General features: G+C 36.6%; 3 protein-coding genes across 5 annotated transcripts in view; 2 read left to right on the forward strand and 1 right to left on the reverse strand.

The window, feature by feature from the left end:
* Positions 1 to 1,043, forward strand: part of capn1 (calpain 1) — a 28,121-nt gene extending 27,078 nt beyond the window's left edge. For all 3 annotated transcript variants that reach the window (XM_079468780.1, XM_079468782.1, XM_079468781.1), the window contains exon 21: positions 501 to 1,043. In XM_079468780.1, the coding sequence (XP_079324906.1) occupies positions 501 to 527 (27 nt within the window). In that variant the 3' untranslated portion in view covers positions 528 to 1,043. The remainder of the gene's footprint in view (positions 1 to 500) is intronic.
* Positions 1,044 to 2,289: 1,246 nt separating this feature from the next.
* dusp19b (dual specificity phosphatase 19b) lies at positions 2,290 to 4,673 on the forward strand. The gene is made up of 4 exons (XM_079459554.1): positions 2,290 to 2,950; positions 3,155 to 3,201; positions 3,275 to 3,427; positions 3,515 to 4,673. The coding sequence occupies exons 1-4, from the start codon at positions 2,725 to 2,727 to the stop codon at positions 3,695 to 3,697; spliced, it is 609 nt and encodes a 202-aa protein (XP_079315680.1). The 5' UTR covers positions 2,290 to 2,724; the 3' UTR covers positions 3,698 to 4,673.
* Positions 4,674 to 5,128: 455 nt separating this feature from the next.
* pnp5a (purine nucleoside phosphorylase 5a) lies at positions 5,129 to 10,328 on the reverse strand. The gene is made up of 6 exons (XM_079459542.1): positions 9,365 to 10,328; positions 8,475 to 8,644; positions 8,249 to 8,352; positions 6,517 to 6,692; positions 6,198 to 6,388; positions 5,129 to 6,090 (listed from the first exon to the last, which is right to left on the reverse strand). The coding sequence occupies exons 1-6, from the start codon at positions 9,385 to 9,387 to the stop codon at positions 5,873 to 5,875; spliced, it is 882 nt and encodes a 293-aa protein (XP_079315668.1). The 5' UTR covers positions 9,388 to 10,328; the 3' UTR covers positions 5,129 to 5,872.
* Between the last annotated feature and the right edge of the window lie 2,313 nt (positions 10,329 to 12,641).

Below are 12,641 nucleotides of genomic sequence, written 5' to 3' on the forward strand. Positions count from 1 at the left end.
GAAACCGCGGGAATATTAAACCGCACACCTTGAAACCAGTTATCGGCCCATGCCTAGTCACAACAGATTGACACTTCATGAAAACATGTCTGGGAGGGGGTTTGCCAGTCACAACATATTGACAGTTCATGAAAACATGTCTGGGGGGTGTAAAGCTGAATTAGACTGAATTAATATAACTTTAAAGTAAGCACTTAACTCTTCAAGTACGCAAAAAAAAGCCTGACAGCACAGTTAGAATGTCCTTTCAGTAGTGACTAACCTGAGCAGGTAACATTAAATAATATTAAGTTGTAAAACATTGACATTTTAATATGATAAATATATAACAGATCCATTATTATCTTGCTAGCAAGAACACACTAAATACAGAATACAGCAGAATAATGCACATGCAATGTTGTTTAACAGTGTAAATCTGTGTTTGCATGTTTATGTATGTTTTAAGCCTAAATGTCATATGTCATATCAATCATATGTTTTTCTCTCTGGTCTTACAGTGGATCTCTTTGACCATGTTTGCCTGAAATCGACTCAGATTCTTGTCCAGTGCCTGCATCTTTGATCTACGGTTGGGTTCACATCAAAAGAGTACCTTCATTTTTATAGTTTCTATTTTACTAAGACTTAAAAAAAGACTTTCTGTGCCAAGCCACAACCAGCTCCTTATTGCCAATTTTAATAATTCTTGCAGCCTTCTGTCAGCGTTTTGTGAAATTACCTTGCTCATTACATGTTTATTTTTCTATAAATGTTGCACTGTAAAGGTGAAATCAATTACAGTAGTAGTAAGTCATTTCTGCAGCTCTTTCTATGCAACGTAAACAGAATTAGCAAAAAAGCGTATTTGGTTTACTATGGATGCACTTGAAAATTTAAATCTGTTGAACTGAATACATATATGCAGCTGTGTATACAATGCTGAAAGGGACATTTATTTTGTATACATTCCAGTAGTTTATATAAGGAATGGTTCAAGATACCCATTAACTACAAGGCTGAATAAAAGGAAAATTGGGGAATAAAAAGAGGTGGAGGAAATGATTTGTGTGATTTTTCTTTTTTAATGAATATGGTCATGCGGGATATGTGCTTTATAAGTACTTATAAATATCCAATATACCAATAATAGGCATGCTAATAAGATAGTTAATGGTGAGAATTGGTCCATATTCTGAAGTGTTACCGGATGAATTAATATTTATTTTTATTTATATAAATTCCTATAATTATTGGTAAATATAACTAAATACATTTCCCAAATACATTTACATTTATGTGTATGTTTTTTGGGGTTTATAATACAAAATGAATATGCAAAGTACCCAGACATACATTATGCAAACACAAATTTTTATTCTGGATTCGATTAATCACGATTAATCGTGTGACAGCTCTAGAATCTATTTGCATATCGGTAGAAGATTTATCCCAGATTTATGGTTGTATAGAACATTTTCACTTAAAATGCCGGAAGACAACATTTGTCTAAACAACTGATGTGATGGAGCAAATCAAACAAATTATGTGACATAATTAGATTATAATAAAAATGTTATCTGGTCAGAGTCAGTGATGGAGCTGGGGTGGCCGCGGCCACCACACTGGACACCCCATTTCATGTTAGCATTTATAAACAACAAATATATTTTATCATATTGGTCTAGGTAGGGGAATTGCGATTCTGTCTATATGATAATATTCAGACTCAAACAATCGTCGCGCGACCCCGCCCGCAAATCACTGATAGGCATCGCGAGATTTTCCATAGCTCGCCTTGGTGCCTGGATCAACTTCGAGTTATTACTTTGATTTTACTCAAACTGAAAGTAGCTTTGTATACTGTGATGGGCTTTAATGGACTAGTTTTGATGCACTTTGTATTGATGCACATGTATTTTGTTGCCTGTTGTTACTTAAAAAGATTCCTCATCTGTAAATCGCTTTGAATAAAAGAGTCTGCTAAATGTAAATGTATGTAAATGAATCACAGGCTTAATTTATCCTGTGTTAATGCGCCACATTAAATACACATGCGAGGAGGTCCCCAGATAAAAATCCTGTGCGAATAGGGCTCTAGTCATGTTATCTGTGAGTTTTGAGCTATTCATTAAGTTAGCTTTTTATCTGTTTTTAATGTAAGTTATTACTACAGTCATGGTTTTTGGAGATGTCTTGTAAGCTCGCTGAAATGTCTGCTGAAGTTTTATTGTTTGCACTTAAAATCAAATTCAATAGCCTACATACAGTTATTTCGTTATATAGTTAGGCCACTTCCGCTTCCTGGTAGTGTCCCAATTTGTGCAACCTATTTCGCCATGCACTCAAAAGCACCTACTATTAGTGCTGGTATAAGTAGGCGAATCGGACGCTGGGAGTGCACTGGAAGGCCTGCGGGCGCCACCTTCTGCCGTTCCACGGGAATTCATTCAGCACGAGCCTCACGATAGATAGCTAGCAGCTAGCCGTCAGTGTACATCGGCTGTCCACTTCTACACTCGTTATTACGATGCATCATGGGCTTGAATGAAATTGAATGGATGTGCCTGCAAATAGTGCAATATAGAAGGGTATAGGGTGTCTATTTCGGACACAGCCGCAGTGTCTCGCAGGGACTTTTATTTTAAAAGCGCACCCATATTAAGATTCTCCACTTCAGGAATCTCGCTATTTAGTTTCGCGAAGCGATTAAGAAGCAAATCGGGAAATTGTCAGAATACAAAGATGAAATCTGTTGCGCAGGAGATAGAGGGTTTCTCTAAAGGTCATTTGAGGAAACAGAGCACCCGTGTGACCACGGTGACCGGAAGGAAACTGATAGAGACGCGGAGCGGTGAACACTTTCAAATAGCGGATGATTCAGAAAAGGACGGTGACGAGGCGTGCGGGTTCGTGCAGGATCTGAGCCTTGACCTGCATGTTGGCACCATCAGACCTTTCCTTTTGCTCTGTGAGTTTACTCGATGACAAACACTGGTCATGTTAACCTCACTGAGGTAAATGTACTCCAGACATAAGAAATACATAAGAATTGCGTATATGAACATAATGATCATTCATCCTACATGTTACCGAAAATATCATGATACATAATGTTGTTCAAGATTTATTATAAATATAAGTATAATCAAATTAATCTGATTTTACTTAAAAGCATCACAGGATGCTGCTCATGACATAGACACACTGAAAAAAATGAAGGTAATGTATATATTTTATGTTTTCTCATAGCAAGCTTGCATTGCGTAAGCAAAACTAATAAACTGTTTTTAAGGTAACCCATGTTCTGAATGTGGCCTATGGGGTTGATAATGCATTCCCAGAACTCTTCACATACAAGACTGTCACCGTGTTGGATCTTCCAGAGACAGACATCACCTCTCATTTTCCTCAGTGTTTTGAGTTCATAAACCAGGCCTCTCAGCAGGTCTGTACGTGGATAGGTTAGATACAGATGTAGTAAAAGTAAGTCAAAGTGTGCCTTTCTGATATTTCTTTCCACCATTTGTGTTAGGGTGGAGTGGTGTTGGTGCACTGTAATGCCGGCGTGTCTCGCTCTGCTTCTGTTGTCATCGGTTTCCTCATGTTCCAAGAGAAGATGTCATTCGATGAAGCCTTCCGCACAGCGAAATCTGCCAGGCCATACATTCAGCCAAACCCAGGCTTTATGAACCAGCTAAAGAATTATCAGCCTTGATGCAACCATTCCATGTAGGATGTCATTTTATTATTGACCTAATGGATTTATGTCACTGAGTATATTTTATTCCAATGTTAATTTTGTTGTGTAGAACTTATGATCGGATGCTTTGAATCAAGTCTTTTAGAAAATGAAAACCTACAGAATGTGCAGAATAATAGACGTGAGTTTAAAATGCCAACATGATTTTTGAGTGTTTTGGTGTTATGCCTAAAATATTCAATGTTTCAATTTTGTTTATCTAGCCCTTTTCAAAGCTTTTTGAATTAGGAAACGGCAATAGTTACTGTAGTAAAAAGATATAGTTGTGAAAAAGAAAGAATGCAAAGAGTATATAGTTTTGCAGGACGTGGGATAATTGGAATTGATTAAACTATAAATATTTTTATATACCGTGATATAAAAAGTATTTTAACACTTTGGTCAAAAGAATGTCCTGGTTTTCTTGGTCCATTTTCAGTAGTTAATTCTAAACCATTTCATCTTACATATATAATTCAATCTTTATATTTTAAAATGGTTATAAATATTCTGTTGGTTGCATTTTGTTCAAACATTTGTGTGGCTAAAACGGGAAGTTCTGCTGGACCAGCATTAAACCAGTGTTGGTTTACGTCATCTAAAGAGGTCTGTACAAAACCTGAGATCATTGTTCATTTGAGCTTATTCTGACAGCTGCAGTAAGAAAATAACAATCTCAATGGCTGAAAAAATCTGCACAACAGGACCAATAAAAGATCTTGCACCTCCACATTAAGGCAATAGAATAAAAAAGAAACAGCAGCCTGTTGGAAAAAAGGTTCAGAATTAAGATGTCAAAGCTGTGGAAGGTGTCCTCTGTTTCAGTTATGACAGGTGTTTCATTTTTCAGGAGGAAGCCAAAAAATTCCCTTAGTTGTTCTTTCAGAAATATCTGAACTCTGCCACATCTGATCAATCTGAAGACAATGGAGCTCTGTCAGACTGCTGATGTAAAACAGAACCACGTCACAAGCTCATTCATACAGGAGAAAAGAGAAATGTGTGTACTGTTTGCAATAAGCATTTCACTCAGGCCAGCTCTCTGGGAAAACACAGAAGGATTCACAGAGGAAACAAAACATAAGTTGCTAATAAGTGTTTCTTTCAGAAAGATGTCATCTCAACTACCCTTCTGTTACTTGAAGTTGAGAAGTTCAGCAAGCTCAGGGATATGTTTTTCCATTTATGCCTTTCTAAACTGACCAAGGATTTCAAAGACTTTTCTTGGATGCAAAAACATTATAAAGAAATGTTTAAGTGATAGAAGCTAAACATATAACATTTATTCCTAAAATGAAAGTATACGTCTGCATTAGGAAAAGGTTTTGGACTGTATCATTATTTTCACGACAAAACAAATTTTTCCTCAACTTCACATCTATCCTTGAAATAATATATATAATCATGTATGGTCACAAGTGCTTTATTAATGGAAATTCAATTCAATACCACAAATACTTTCATGAAATATGTAACAAGTATGACAGCTTTCACATTAAGTATGAGTAATATGCTTGTTTCAATGCAAATCCAAAATGTAAAATTTTCCTAAAACAGAAATATGATCAGACTATATTCATATAAAAGTGTTCACGAGATTCGCTCATCAGTGTGATATTAAATGACTCGTGTTTGTGATTCTGCACACGTGAAACTCAACCTCCCACTATAAAGCAATACAAGATGCATATATAATAAATAACCAATTTTAGTAACAATGTTAAAAAATGCATACTACAGACATGTTGTGTACAAAAACCATAAAGCAATCAACATTTTACAGAAAATCCAAACTCATTTTAAAATAAGACATGAATACTAAGCGTTAAGTTAATATTATACATTTACAGTTTTATACATTCTAGCATTCTGAGGTATGTCAAAATTTATAATTCTGTTTGTATCCTCATGATGAAAAAAACATAAGCACTCTTGTTGTTGACCAGGTTCATACAGATAAGGCCACGATATTAGATCGATAAAAGTAAAGTATGATTTAACAAATCTTATAAGTGTAAGCCAAACTGAACTGATTTGTGTAATAATGTGTAAACAGTTTGTGAAACCATAGCAGTCATATTCATTTACAATTCATAATGAATTGTCATTCTTTGGTCTGTGGTTGATGTTGTATATGAACTGAGGATAGTCTTAGGCGTAATTGTTGTTGTGCTCAAGTCGGGTGACTATAGTGGACACCAGTCTCTCGAGCTGCTCCGCCCTGTGTTTGCCAGTCTGCAGAACTTCCTCATGATTGGCCTTTTCCACACTGTCATAGTCCATCACAGCCTTATTAGTTATTAAAGACAGAGCGAAGACCCGCATTCCACAGTGACGTGCCACGATCACCTCATGGACAGTGCTCATACCTGAAAAACATACAGTCTTATAAACCGTGTGCATTCAGCCCCCATTCTAAAAGCAAACAGTTATAATGAATGGACCTAGAATCTATAGGAAAGGGGTCAAATCTTACCGACGGCATCAGCTCCCAGTTTGTGCAGCATGCGACACTCTGCAATGGTCTCAAACGAAGGTCCACCGAGAACACAGTACACACCCTCTTTCAGAAAGTCACCGTAACCGAGCTCTGTACCCACATCCATCGCTAGCTGCTGAAGCTCCCGATCATAGGCATCGGACATGCAGGGAAAACGCACACCAAACCTAAATGAAGATGATCGTCAAAAAAGGCTCCCATAATATGCATGTACATCAGACACATGCAAGGAATTTCTGCATGTGTTATTATTGGGTTATATGTTGTGCTTAAATGACAAATTTTTAAAGCTTGCCTCTCGTCATTGGGTCCAGCCAGAGGATTGTTTCCAGCAAATCCTGGCATGTTGAGATGGTCTTTGATGATCATGATGTCTCCCACTTTATAGTCCTGGTTCAATCCCCCTGCGGCGTTGGTAAGAAACACCGTCTCCACACCAAGCAGTTTGAATATTCGCATAGGCATAGTGATCTGAAACAAAATAAAGCACTCTTAGTTTCAGACACTTACTCATAAGGGGGCACTTAACATCGCACAAGACATCAGCACTGCATAAAATTCATTATATACACTTCAAATGTAGTTACTTAAAAAGTAAAAAGTAACTTGAATAAATATCTCAATCGACCTCATGCTATCCCAGATGCATTTGATTTCCTTTCTTATTTGTATTATTAAAAATATATAGGTTTCAAAATGTTAAAGCTCCAGAAAGCCCATATATTCATCATAAGTAACCTAAACAACTTCAGTGGGTTAATAAATGTCTTTGGAAGTGAAACAGCAGGTGTGTGCGAGATAACTTAAAACACAAACTAGAGCCCGACCGATATATCGGCCGGCCGATATTATCGGCCGATATGAGCTAATGGCATTTAAATCGGCATCGGCGTTTATAACGGCCGATAAAACATGAGAAACAGAGTCTCATGCTTCACTCATGTTCACTCAAGCTCTCTAACAGGTTCCAAGGCAGAGATGTTGTGCTTCCTGTACTACAACCTGCCACTTCTCAACTGGCAGTACTAAGGAGCACCCTGTTCAAGACATTTTTCAAAACACTGTTCACATATTAAAGTTCAGAGGTAGACAGAGTAAAAGTCTAAAAGTATAATTTGTAAAAAGTAGTGAAGGAGGAAAACCTCTTGCCTGTGTGCTGTATATATTGAGAACATTCTACATTGTTTTAATTATATTTTGGTATTATTTATTTATTTTATATTTTATTTTTATTTATTGTATATGTAGCTATACATTTAACTTATTTTAATTTTATTATGGTTTTGTGGAATATTGAATTTGTTTGGTATAGCTCTTTTACTTTAACTTATAATTTATTTACAGTACACACTGTTAAAACCAGCTTCAACTGGAAGTAAATAAAAGTGTTAAATGTTTAAAACCAGACTGTTTTGTGATCATTGAAAAATATATACTTTAGATGTGCAATTGTTTAGTCATTGAGACTGTAATCTAAGGCTTTTTTTTAAGGCCAGTTTATTTTCAAAATCAAAATATCGGCTTATAAATCGGCTCTTTTCAAGTTAATATCGGCATCGGCCCTCAAAAATCCATATCGGTCGGGCTCTAACACAAACCATTAACGTTAACTATATTATGTCATGTGATATTTTGTCATGAGACATGCGCAAAACTATTTGATTTGAAATGATCGACACATTTGAATGCAAAGCTTTGATTTCAGTTCTGGCTCAAAATGCTAAATTTGCTTAAAAAGGAGATATCAACATTTTGTGACTTTATTTGAAACAACTTTGTCTTTATCTGAAGAAGATAAGTCATATACATCTGTAATGGCATGAAGAGGAAAGAATTAAAAGAGAATTTACATTTTTCAGTAAAATGGTGAACTAATCCTTTAAGCGTTTTTGTCTTTGTTGGTCCACAGGATGAAGTGTTCTGCTTAAAGTCTGTAAATCAAACAGCCTATAGAAACTGTTGAACATAATTGGGTTTGCCAATTAGCTTGACTTAGTACAACAAATGTGTGTTTGTTTAGAGGTTACCTTCTGGATGGCATATCCCTCATAGAGATGAAACCTTCCCTGCATGCAGACACACGGCCTCCCCTTTAAAGTCCCAAACACAAGGCGACCTGCGTGGCCATGCACTGCAGCGTTGAAACAAATGAAATACTTTCAACACAAAGTAAGTACTTTGTTTATACAAAACAAAATGTTATGAAAAACAAGCTATACAATATCATACATAAAACAAGATAGAAACACATACCTGTGCTCTGTGGGAAATTTGGGATGTCACTGTAGTTAAAGGCCAACTGGTCCTTCAGCATATCAGCCAGTCCACCCAGACCAGAGCCGCAAACTATGCCCACCAGAGGGCGTAGTGCAGTCTGAGACAAAAGCCAGTCAGCCGTTGCCTGGCACTCCTCATAGTTGTACCTGTCAAGACAGCAAGACTGTAACTAAACAATTGCGTCATGTTTGTATTTTGACCATTTCTTATTTGATTTCAATTCTAAAAAGAATGCCAAACCTGTATGTGCCAAAAATAATGATCATGACGAGACTAAAACCTTAGCCACTCCAGCACAATTGGCATTTACAGCAATATGTAACTGATTAGTAAAATTAAATTTCTGTAACAAAGCAGTTTTATGAATAGTATGATGTTATGAAAGTTATCATCTGACGCAGCTGCACAGTTCACATACAGTTTAGTGATGAAGCTCTTAACATCTGCCTCCCATTGGCTTAAATATGAAAAATGATAAGTTTTCAGTATTTCACTGATAAAAATGATAAAACTCGTTGTTACATTAATTACAAAAAACCGTGATGGAATTAAGGATATATTTCCATATACAGAAAAGCATGCTAAACATATCGCATTGCATGACATTTATAAGATATCGGTCTAGGTTAAAGGTAAACTGATATACAGTATACATATATATAAATATAATCTTTATGCGGTTTTTGTTCCCTTAAATAAAGAACAGATCAACGTATACTAGAGTTCATTGCCAGAATGCCAGCTGCAAACGAGGCTCGTGCGCCACCACGTGTTGCCAACCTACGTCATGGAACGGGTTTATTTAATGTATTAAACTTCTTACACGATAAATCATACAAACAACAAGAAAAGAATAAAAGGTTTACCCAGTGTTGCTCTCAGGAAACATGTCTACAATCGCGCGTGCAATCCTGACCAGAAGCGCAATGGAAATCTCTTTTAAAGAAGGGCACGCAAGTAACGTCAACTTGTTAGCTGAGAACTTAGCAGATAGACGCCGATAACAGAAACGCAAAAATAAAGATATCAATTAAAAACCCGAGTTCTAAATTTCGTGTCCAAGATGTGCAATAATCAAAATTCCTGATTTGTTGATCATGTCGCCGGTACTTTTATAGATCCGCTTTTTCCTCCGCTCCTCCCCGTCAGATGACGCAAATGTACAGCGGAATACACAACCTTTGACGCAAAGCCCCGCCAGGGTGACCAATGTCGGGCTGTGGGTGTGTATCTGAATTTCACGTAAACTCGCGTAACGGCTGTCACGAGTGAGCACCAGACAACGTGAGAAAGGTTTTCAAAAATTAAACATTTACAATCTGGTTATTTATGGTCGAACAACATCAACGCGACCACGTGTCATACACATGCTGTTTTTTGTATTTGTATTGTACATTCAACCCTTACGAAAATTAAACATTAACAAAAGAAAAGACAAGACTGTTTTACCACAGTGGAAACAAAAACACGGTCACTGTAGTAATACCATGGTTACCACAATCATGAATACCATGGTTTTTAAAAAACATCGTTAAAACATGATCAATCCATCATGGTGACTACACTTCTACCACAAACGGAAATCCATTCACTGTAATTGAGATATAAAAAACATATCTTAAACTTCAAATATATTTGTATTGCATATTTATAAACACAGAAATTGTAGTTACTGTACGCATGCAAAGAATTCAGCTGTTCGGTAACACTATTCCTCTTTTGTACATTTCCTAATTTATCCCGAATACTTGTTTATATTTGAATCCAAACTTGTGACTCTGGACACCTCAGGAACAAAGATCATGACCCCCGTTGACCCGTTTTAAACATATGGCATAGGTGCAAGAATCGTGTTTCCATTAGCACGTCATAACACACCACGCTGCCCTTTCAGTCAAAACGTAATACATCGTGACATTTTTGTACCTTTAACGTTTAAAAATATTTAACACGTAACAGTACATAAAAGTAGACTAGACGTATACTTATTATTTTTGATTCTAAGTGTACTAATAGCAGACATTGAGTAAATGAATCTTCCTGTGTGACTGTGAAATGATCTTTGTCAGATGTTTCTGATGTTTCTGGAACATCGCCGACTACCATAGTAGGAATTTCTTTTGTTGCAAACATTTAAAGTGTAAGTTGGTTTCTACAGGGCTGTGTGATTCACCACTGAAATATCTAGAATTACTTTGTTGTAGTTCGGCCTGTTGTTGTGGTTGGCTCTGCAGACTAATACTTAGAAGAATGTACCCACAAGGCCATATGACAAAAATATAGTATTTACAGTATCAGCAATGACGTAAAGCCTGTTTGGGGCCCATGTTTTACCTCCGTTTTCCCCGGCATTGTTGTGACTGTTACAAAAGGCACAGATATCGTTTTGTGAATGAAAGGCAAACAGAGAAAGGAAGGTCATCATAAATGGCAGAGTTAAGCATTATCTTTTCTAGAAACAACACGCCTATATCCTGACCAATAGCAGGGCAGCTCTGGAATGTGACGCCTCAGAAAATTTGCCTCTGCCTTTTGAGTTAAAGCCCACAATAATAATCAATACAAATGTTCCCAAAGTTACATGTTGCTCCTACTCATGCCACATTTGTTATGCAACAAGTCTTGCAAACTTCAGAGGAAGGTCCGAAGCCTATATTATTTCTGACCTTTACGATTCGTAACGTGTTAAAAATACCTACAAAGCCAACATCTGTTTGGGTAAAGTAGGCTAAAGTGTCACATACTTCTCAAACATGGTCATATTCTTATTTAACTGCAATCGAAAGGTTTTACTTTTGAAAAGTAGAAGGTTCCAGTTCATCTTGAATTATTTTTTGTATGCAATGAAACACAATATGCAAGTAATAATTTTATCTGTGACTGATAATCGCAAAATATACACATTTAAGGGCAGCAGTTTGTATAAAGTCACATGCCCCATATCATGACAGGCAATATGTCGTCATCCTAGACAGTAACCTTGTTATTCTTAATCTTTCAGAAAGTGTGTGATGTGTGTGAGACGCCATAAGTTAATACGTTTAGTTTCGCTTCTGCAAGCCTGACTAACAAATATGCGGTGGTTTGCGAATGCATGCATCAAGTATTTCATTTATGAAAGACCCTGAATGATATCGTGTTAAATAATCATCTGAGCATCGTCACAAGCTCTGTCAAGACCAGTGAAACTGTTGATAAGAGAGTCACTGATCTCGAATTTTCCTGGGATTTAACTTTGCGTGGTTTAACAAAACCTGCAGATTCATTGTGTTACATTAGTGAATGTAACACAATGGTAACACAATTTTACAGTGGGAAAATTCAAATAAACAGTTCAAATAAACCCACACTCTGCAGAGGAGAGATTACATTTGGAGGTGATAGTAATGTTTTTGTATAGTATTTGATGTAGGCACATCAAAAAAAATATGTGAACAGAATTTTAAATATTTAAAACAATATTGCTGCATAAGAGAATAACAACTCGTTTTTAGTTTAAGTACGACTTGATTTGTCTCTATGATATACTTTACATTTCTAATACTGCAGTTCTATTTAATAAAAGATATGCAATAGAAAGTGTAAGTCTTATGGTTCAGGGAGAACTGGTCACAGAATTCTTCAGAAGAGTTCCACCATCCCCTATCCAGAACATACCATCTGTGAACTCCTTATCTAATCTCTCTCTTATTACCCACAAGCGGGATTAAGAGAATGAAAGGTAGGAAATGGGATATGCCTGTAAAAAATGCTGTCAAACCAAAGGTCAACATAACAAGAAGTTAAAAAAGCATTAAAAAACATTTCATATCACCAGCCGGTCAACAAAGGCATTCAGTTTTCAACAACGGCATATACTGGTTGAATTCATTCCAAGAACACAGTCCATTATAAAATAAAAAGTGATATTAACATATTGGGCAGTAAGGCAACATGCATACAGTATTAATATGCAGATCCAGCTTTTTCTTTAAAAAATGGGTCAAGGCCGTAGAACACATAACAACTAGTAGATGCAGGTTGAGGGGGGAAAGAGAGAGTGGGGGGGGGGGGATTATGTGGTATGCCATTGGCGCATTAAGTGGGTGGTGCAATAATGTGTCACTTTAGGTCCTCTGGAAAAACATACAGAGAATGCCCTAC

This window comes from Barbatula barbatula (assembly GCF_947034865.1).
Source record: "Barbatula barbatula genome assembly, chromosome: 1".
In the NCBI taxonomy this organism is placed as follows: Eukaryota; Metazoa; Chordata; class Actinopteri; order Cypriniformes; family Nemacheilidae; genus Barbatula; species Barbatula barbatula.

Bases quoted from the DNA above. Each gene is read 5' to 3' on its own strand.
- pnp5a (XM_079459542.1), bottom strand. From the start codon at position 9,387: ATGTTTCCTGAGAGCAACACTGG. The intron at 8,353-8,474 runs GTATGTGTTTCT...TCAACGCTGCAG, and splicing joins AAATTTCCCACAGAGCACAG to TGCATGGCCACGCAGGTCGC. The intron at 6,091-6,197 runs GTAAGATTTGAC...TATGTTTTTCAG, and splicing joins ACTGGGAGCTGATGCCGTCG to GTATGAGCACTGTCCATGAG.
- dusp19b (XM_079459554.1), top strand. From the start codon at position 2,725: ATGAAATCTGTTGCGCAGGAGATAGAGGGTTTCTCTAAAGGTCATTTG. The intron at 3,202-3,274 runs GTAATGTATATA...ACTGTTTTTAAG, and splicing joins ACACACTGAAAAAAATGAAG to GTAACCCATGTTCTGAATGT. The intron at 3,428-3,514 runs GTCTGTACGTGG...CATTTGTGTTAG, and splicing joins TAAACCAGGCCTCTCAGCAG to GGTGGAGTGGTGTTGGTGCA.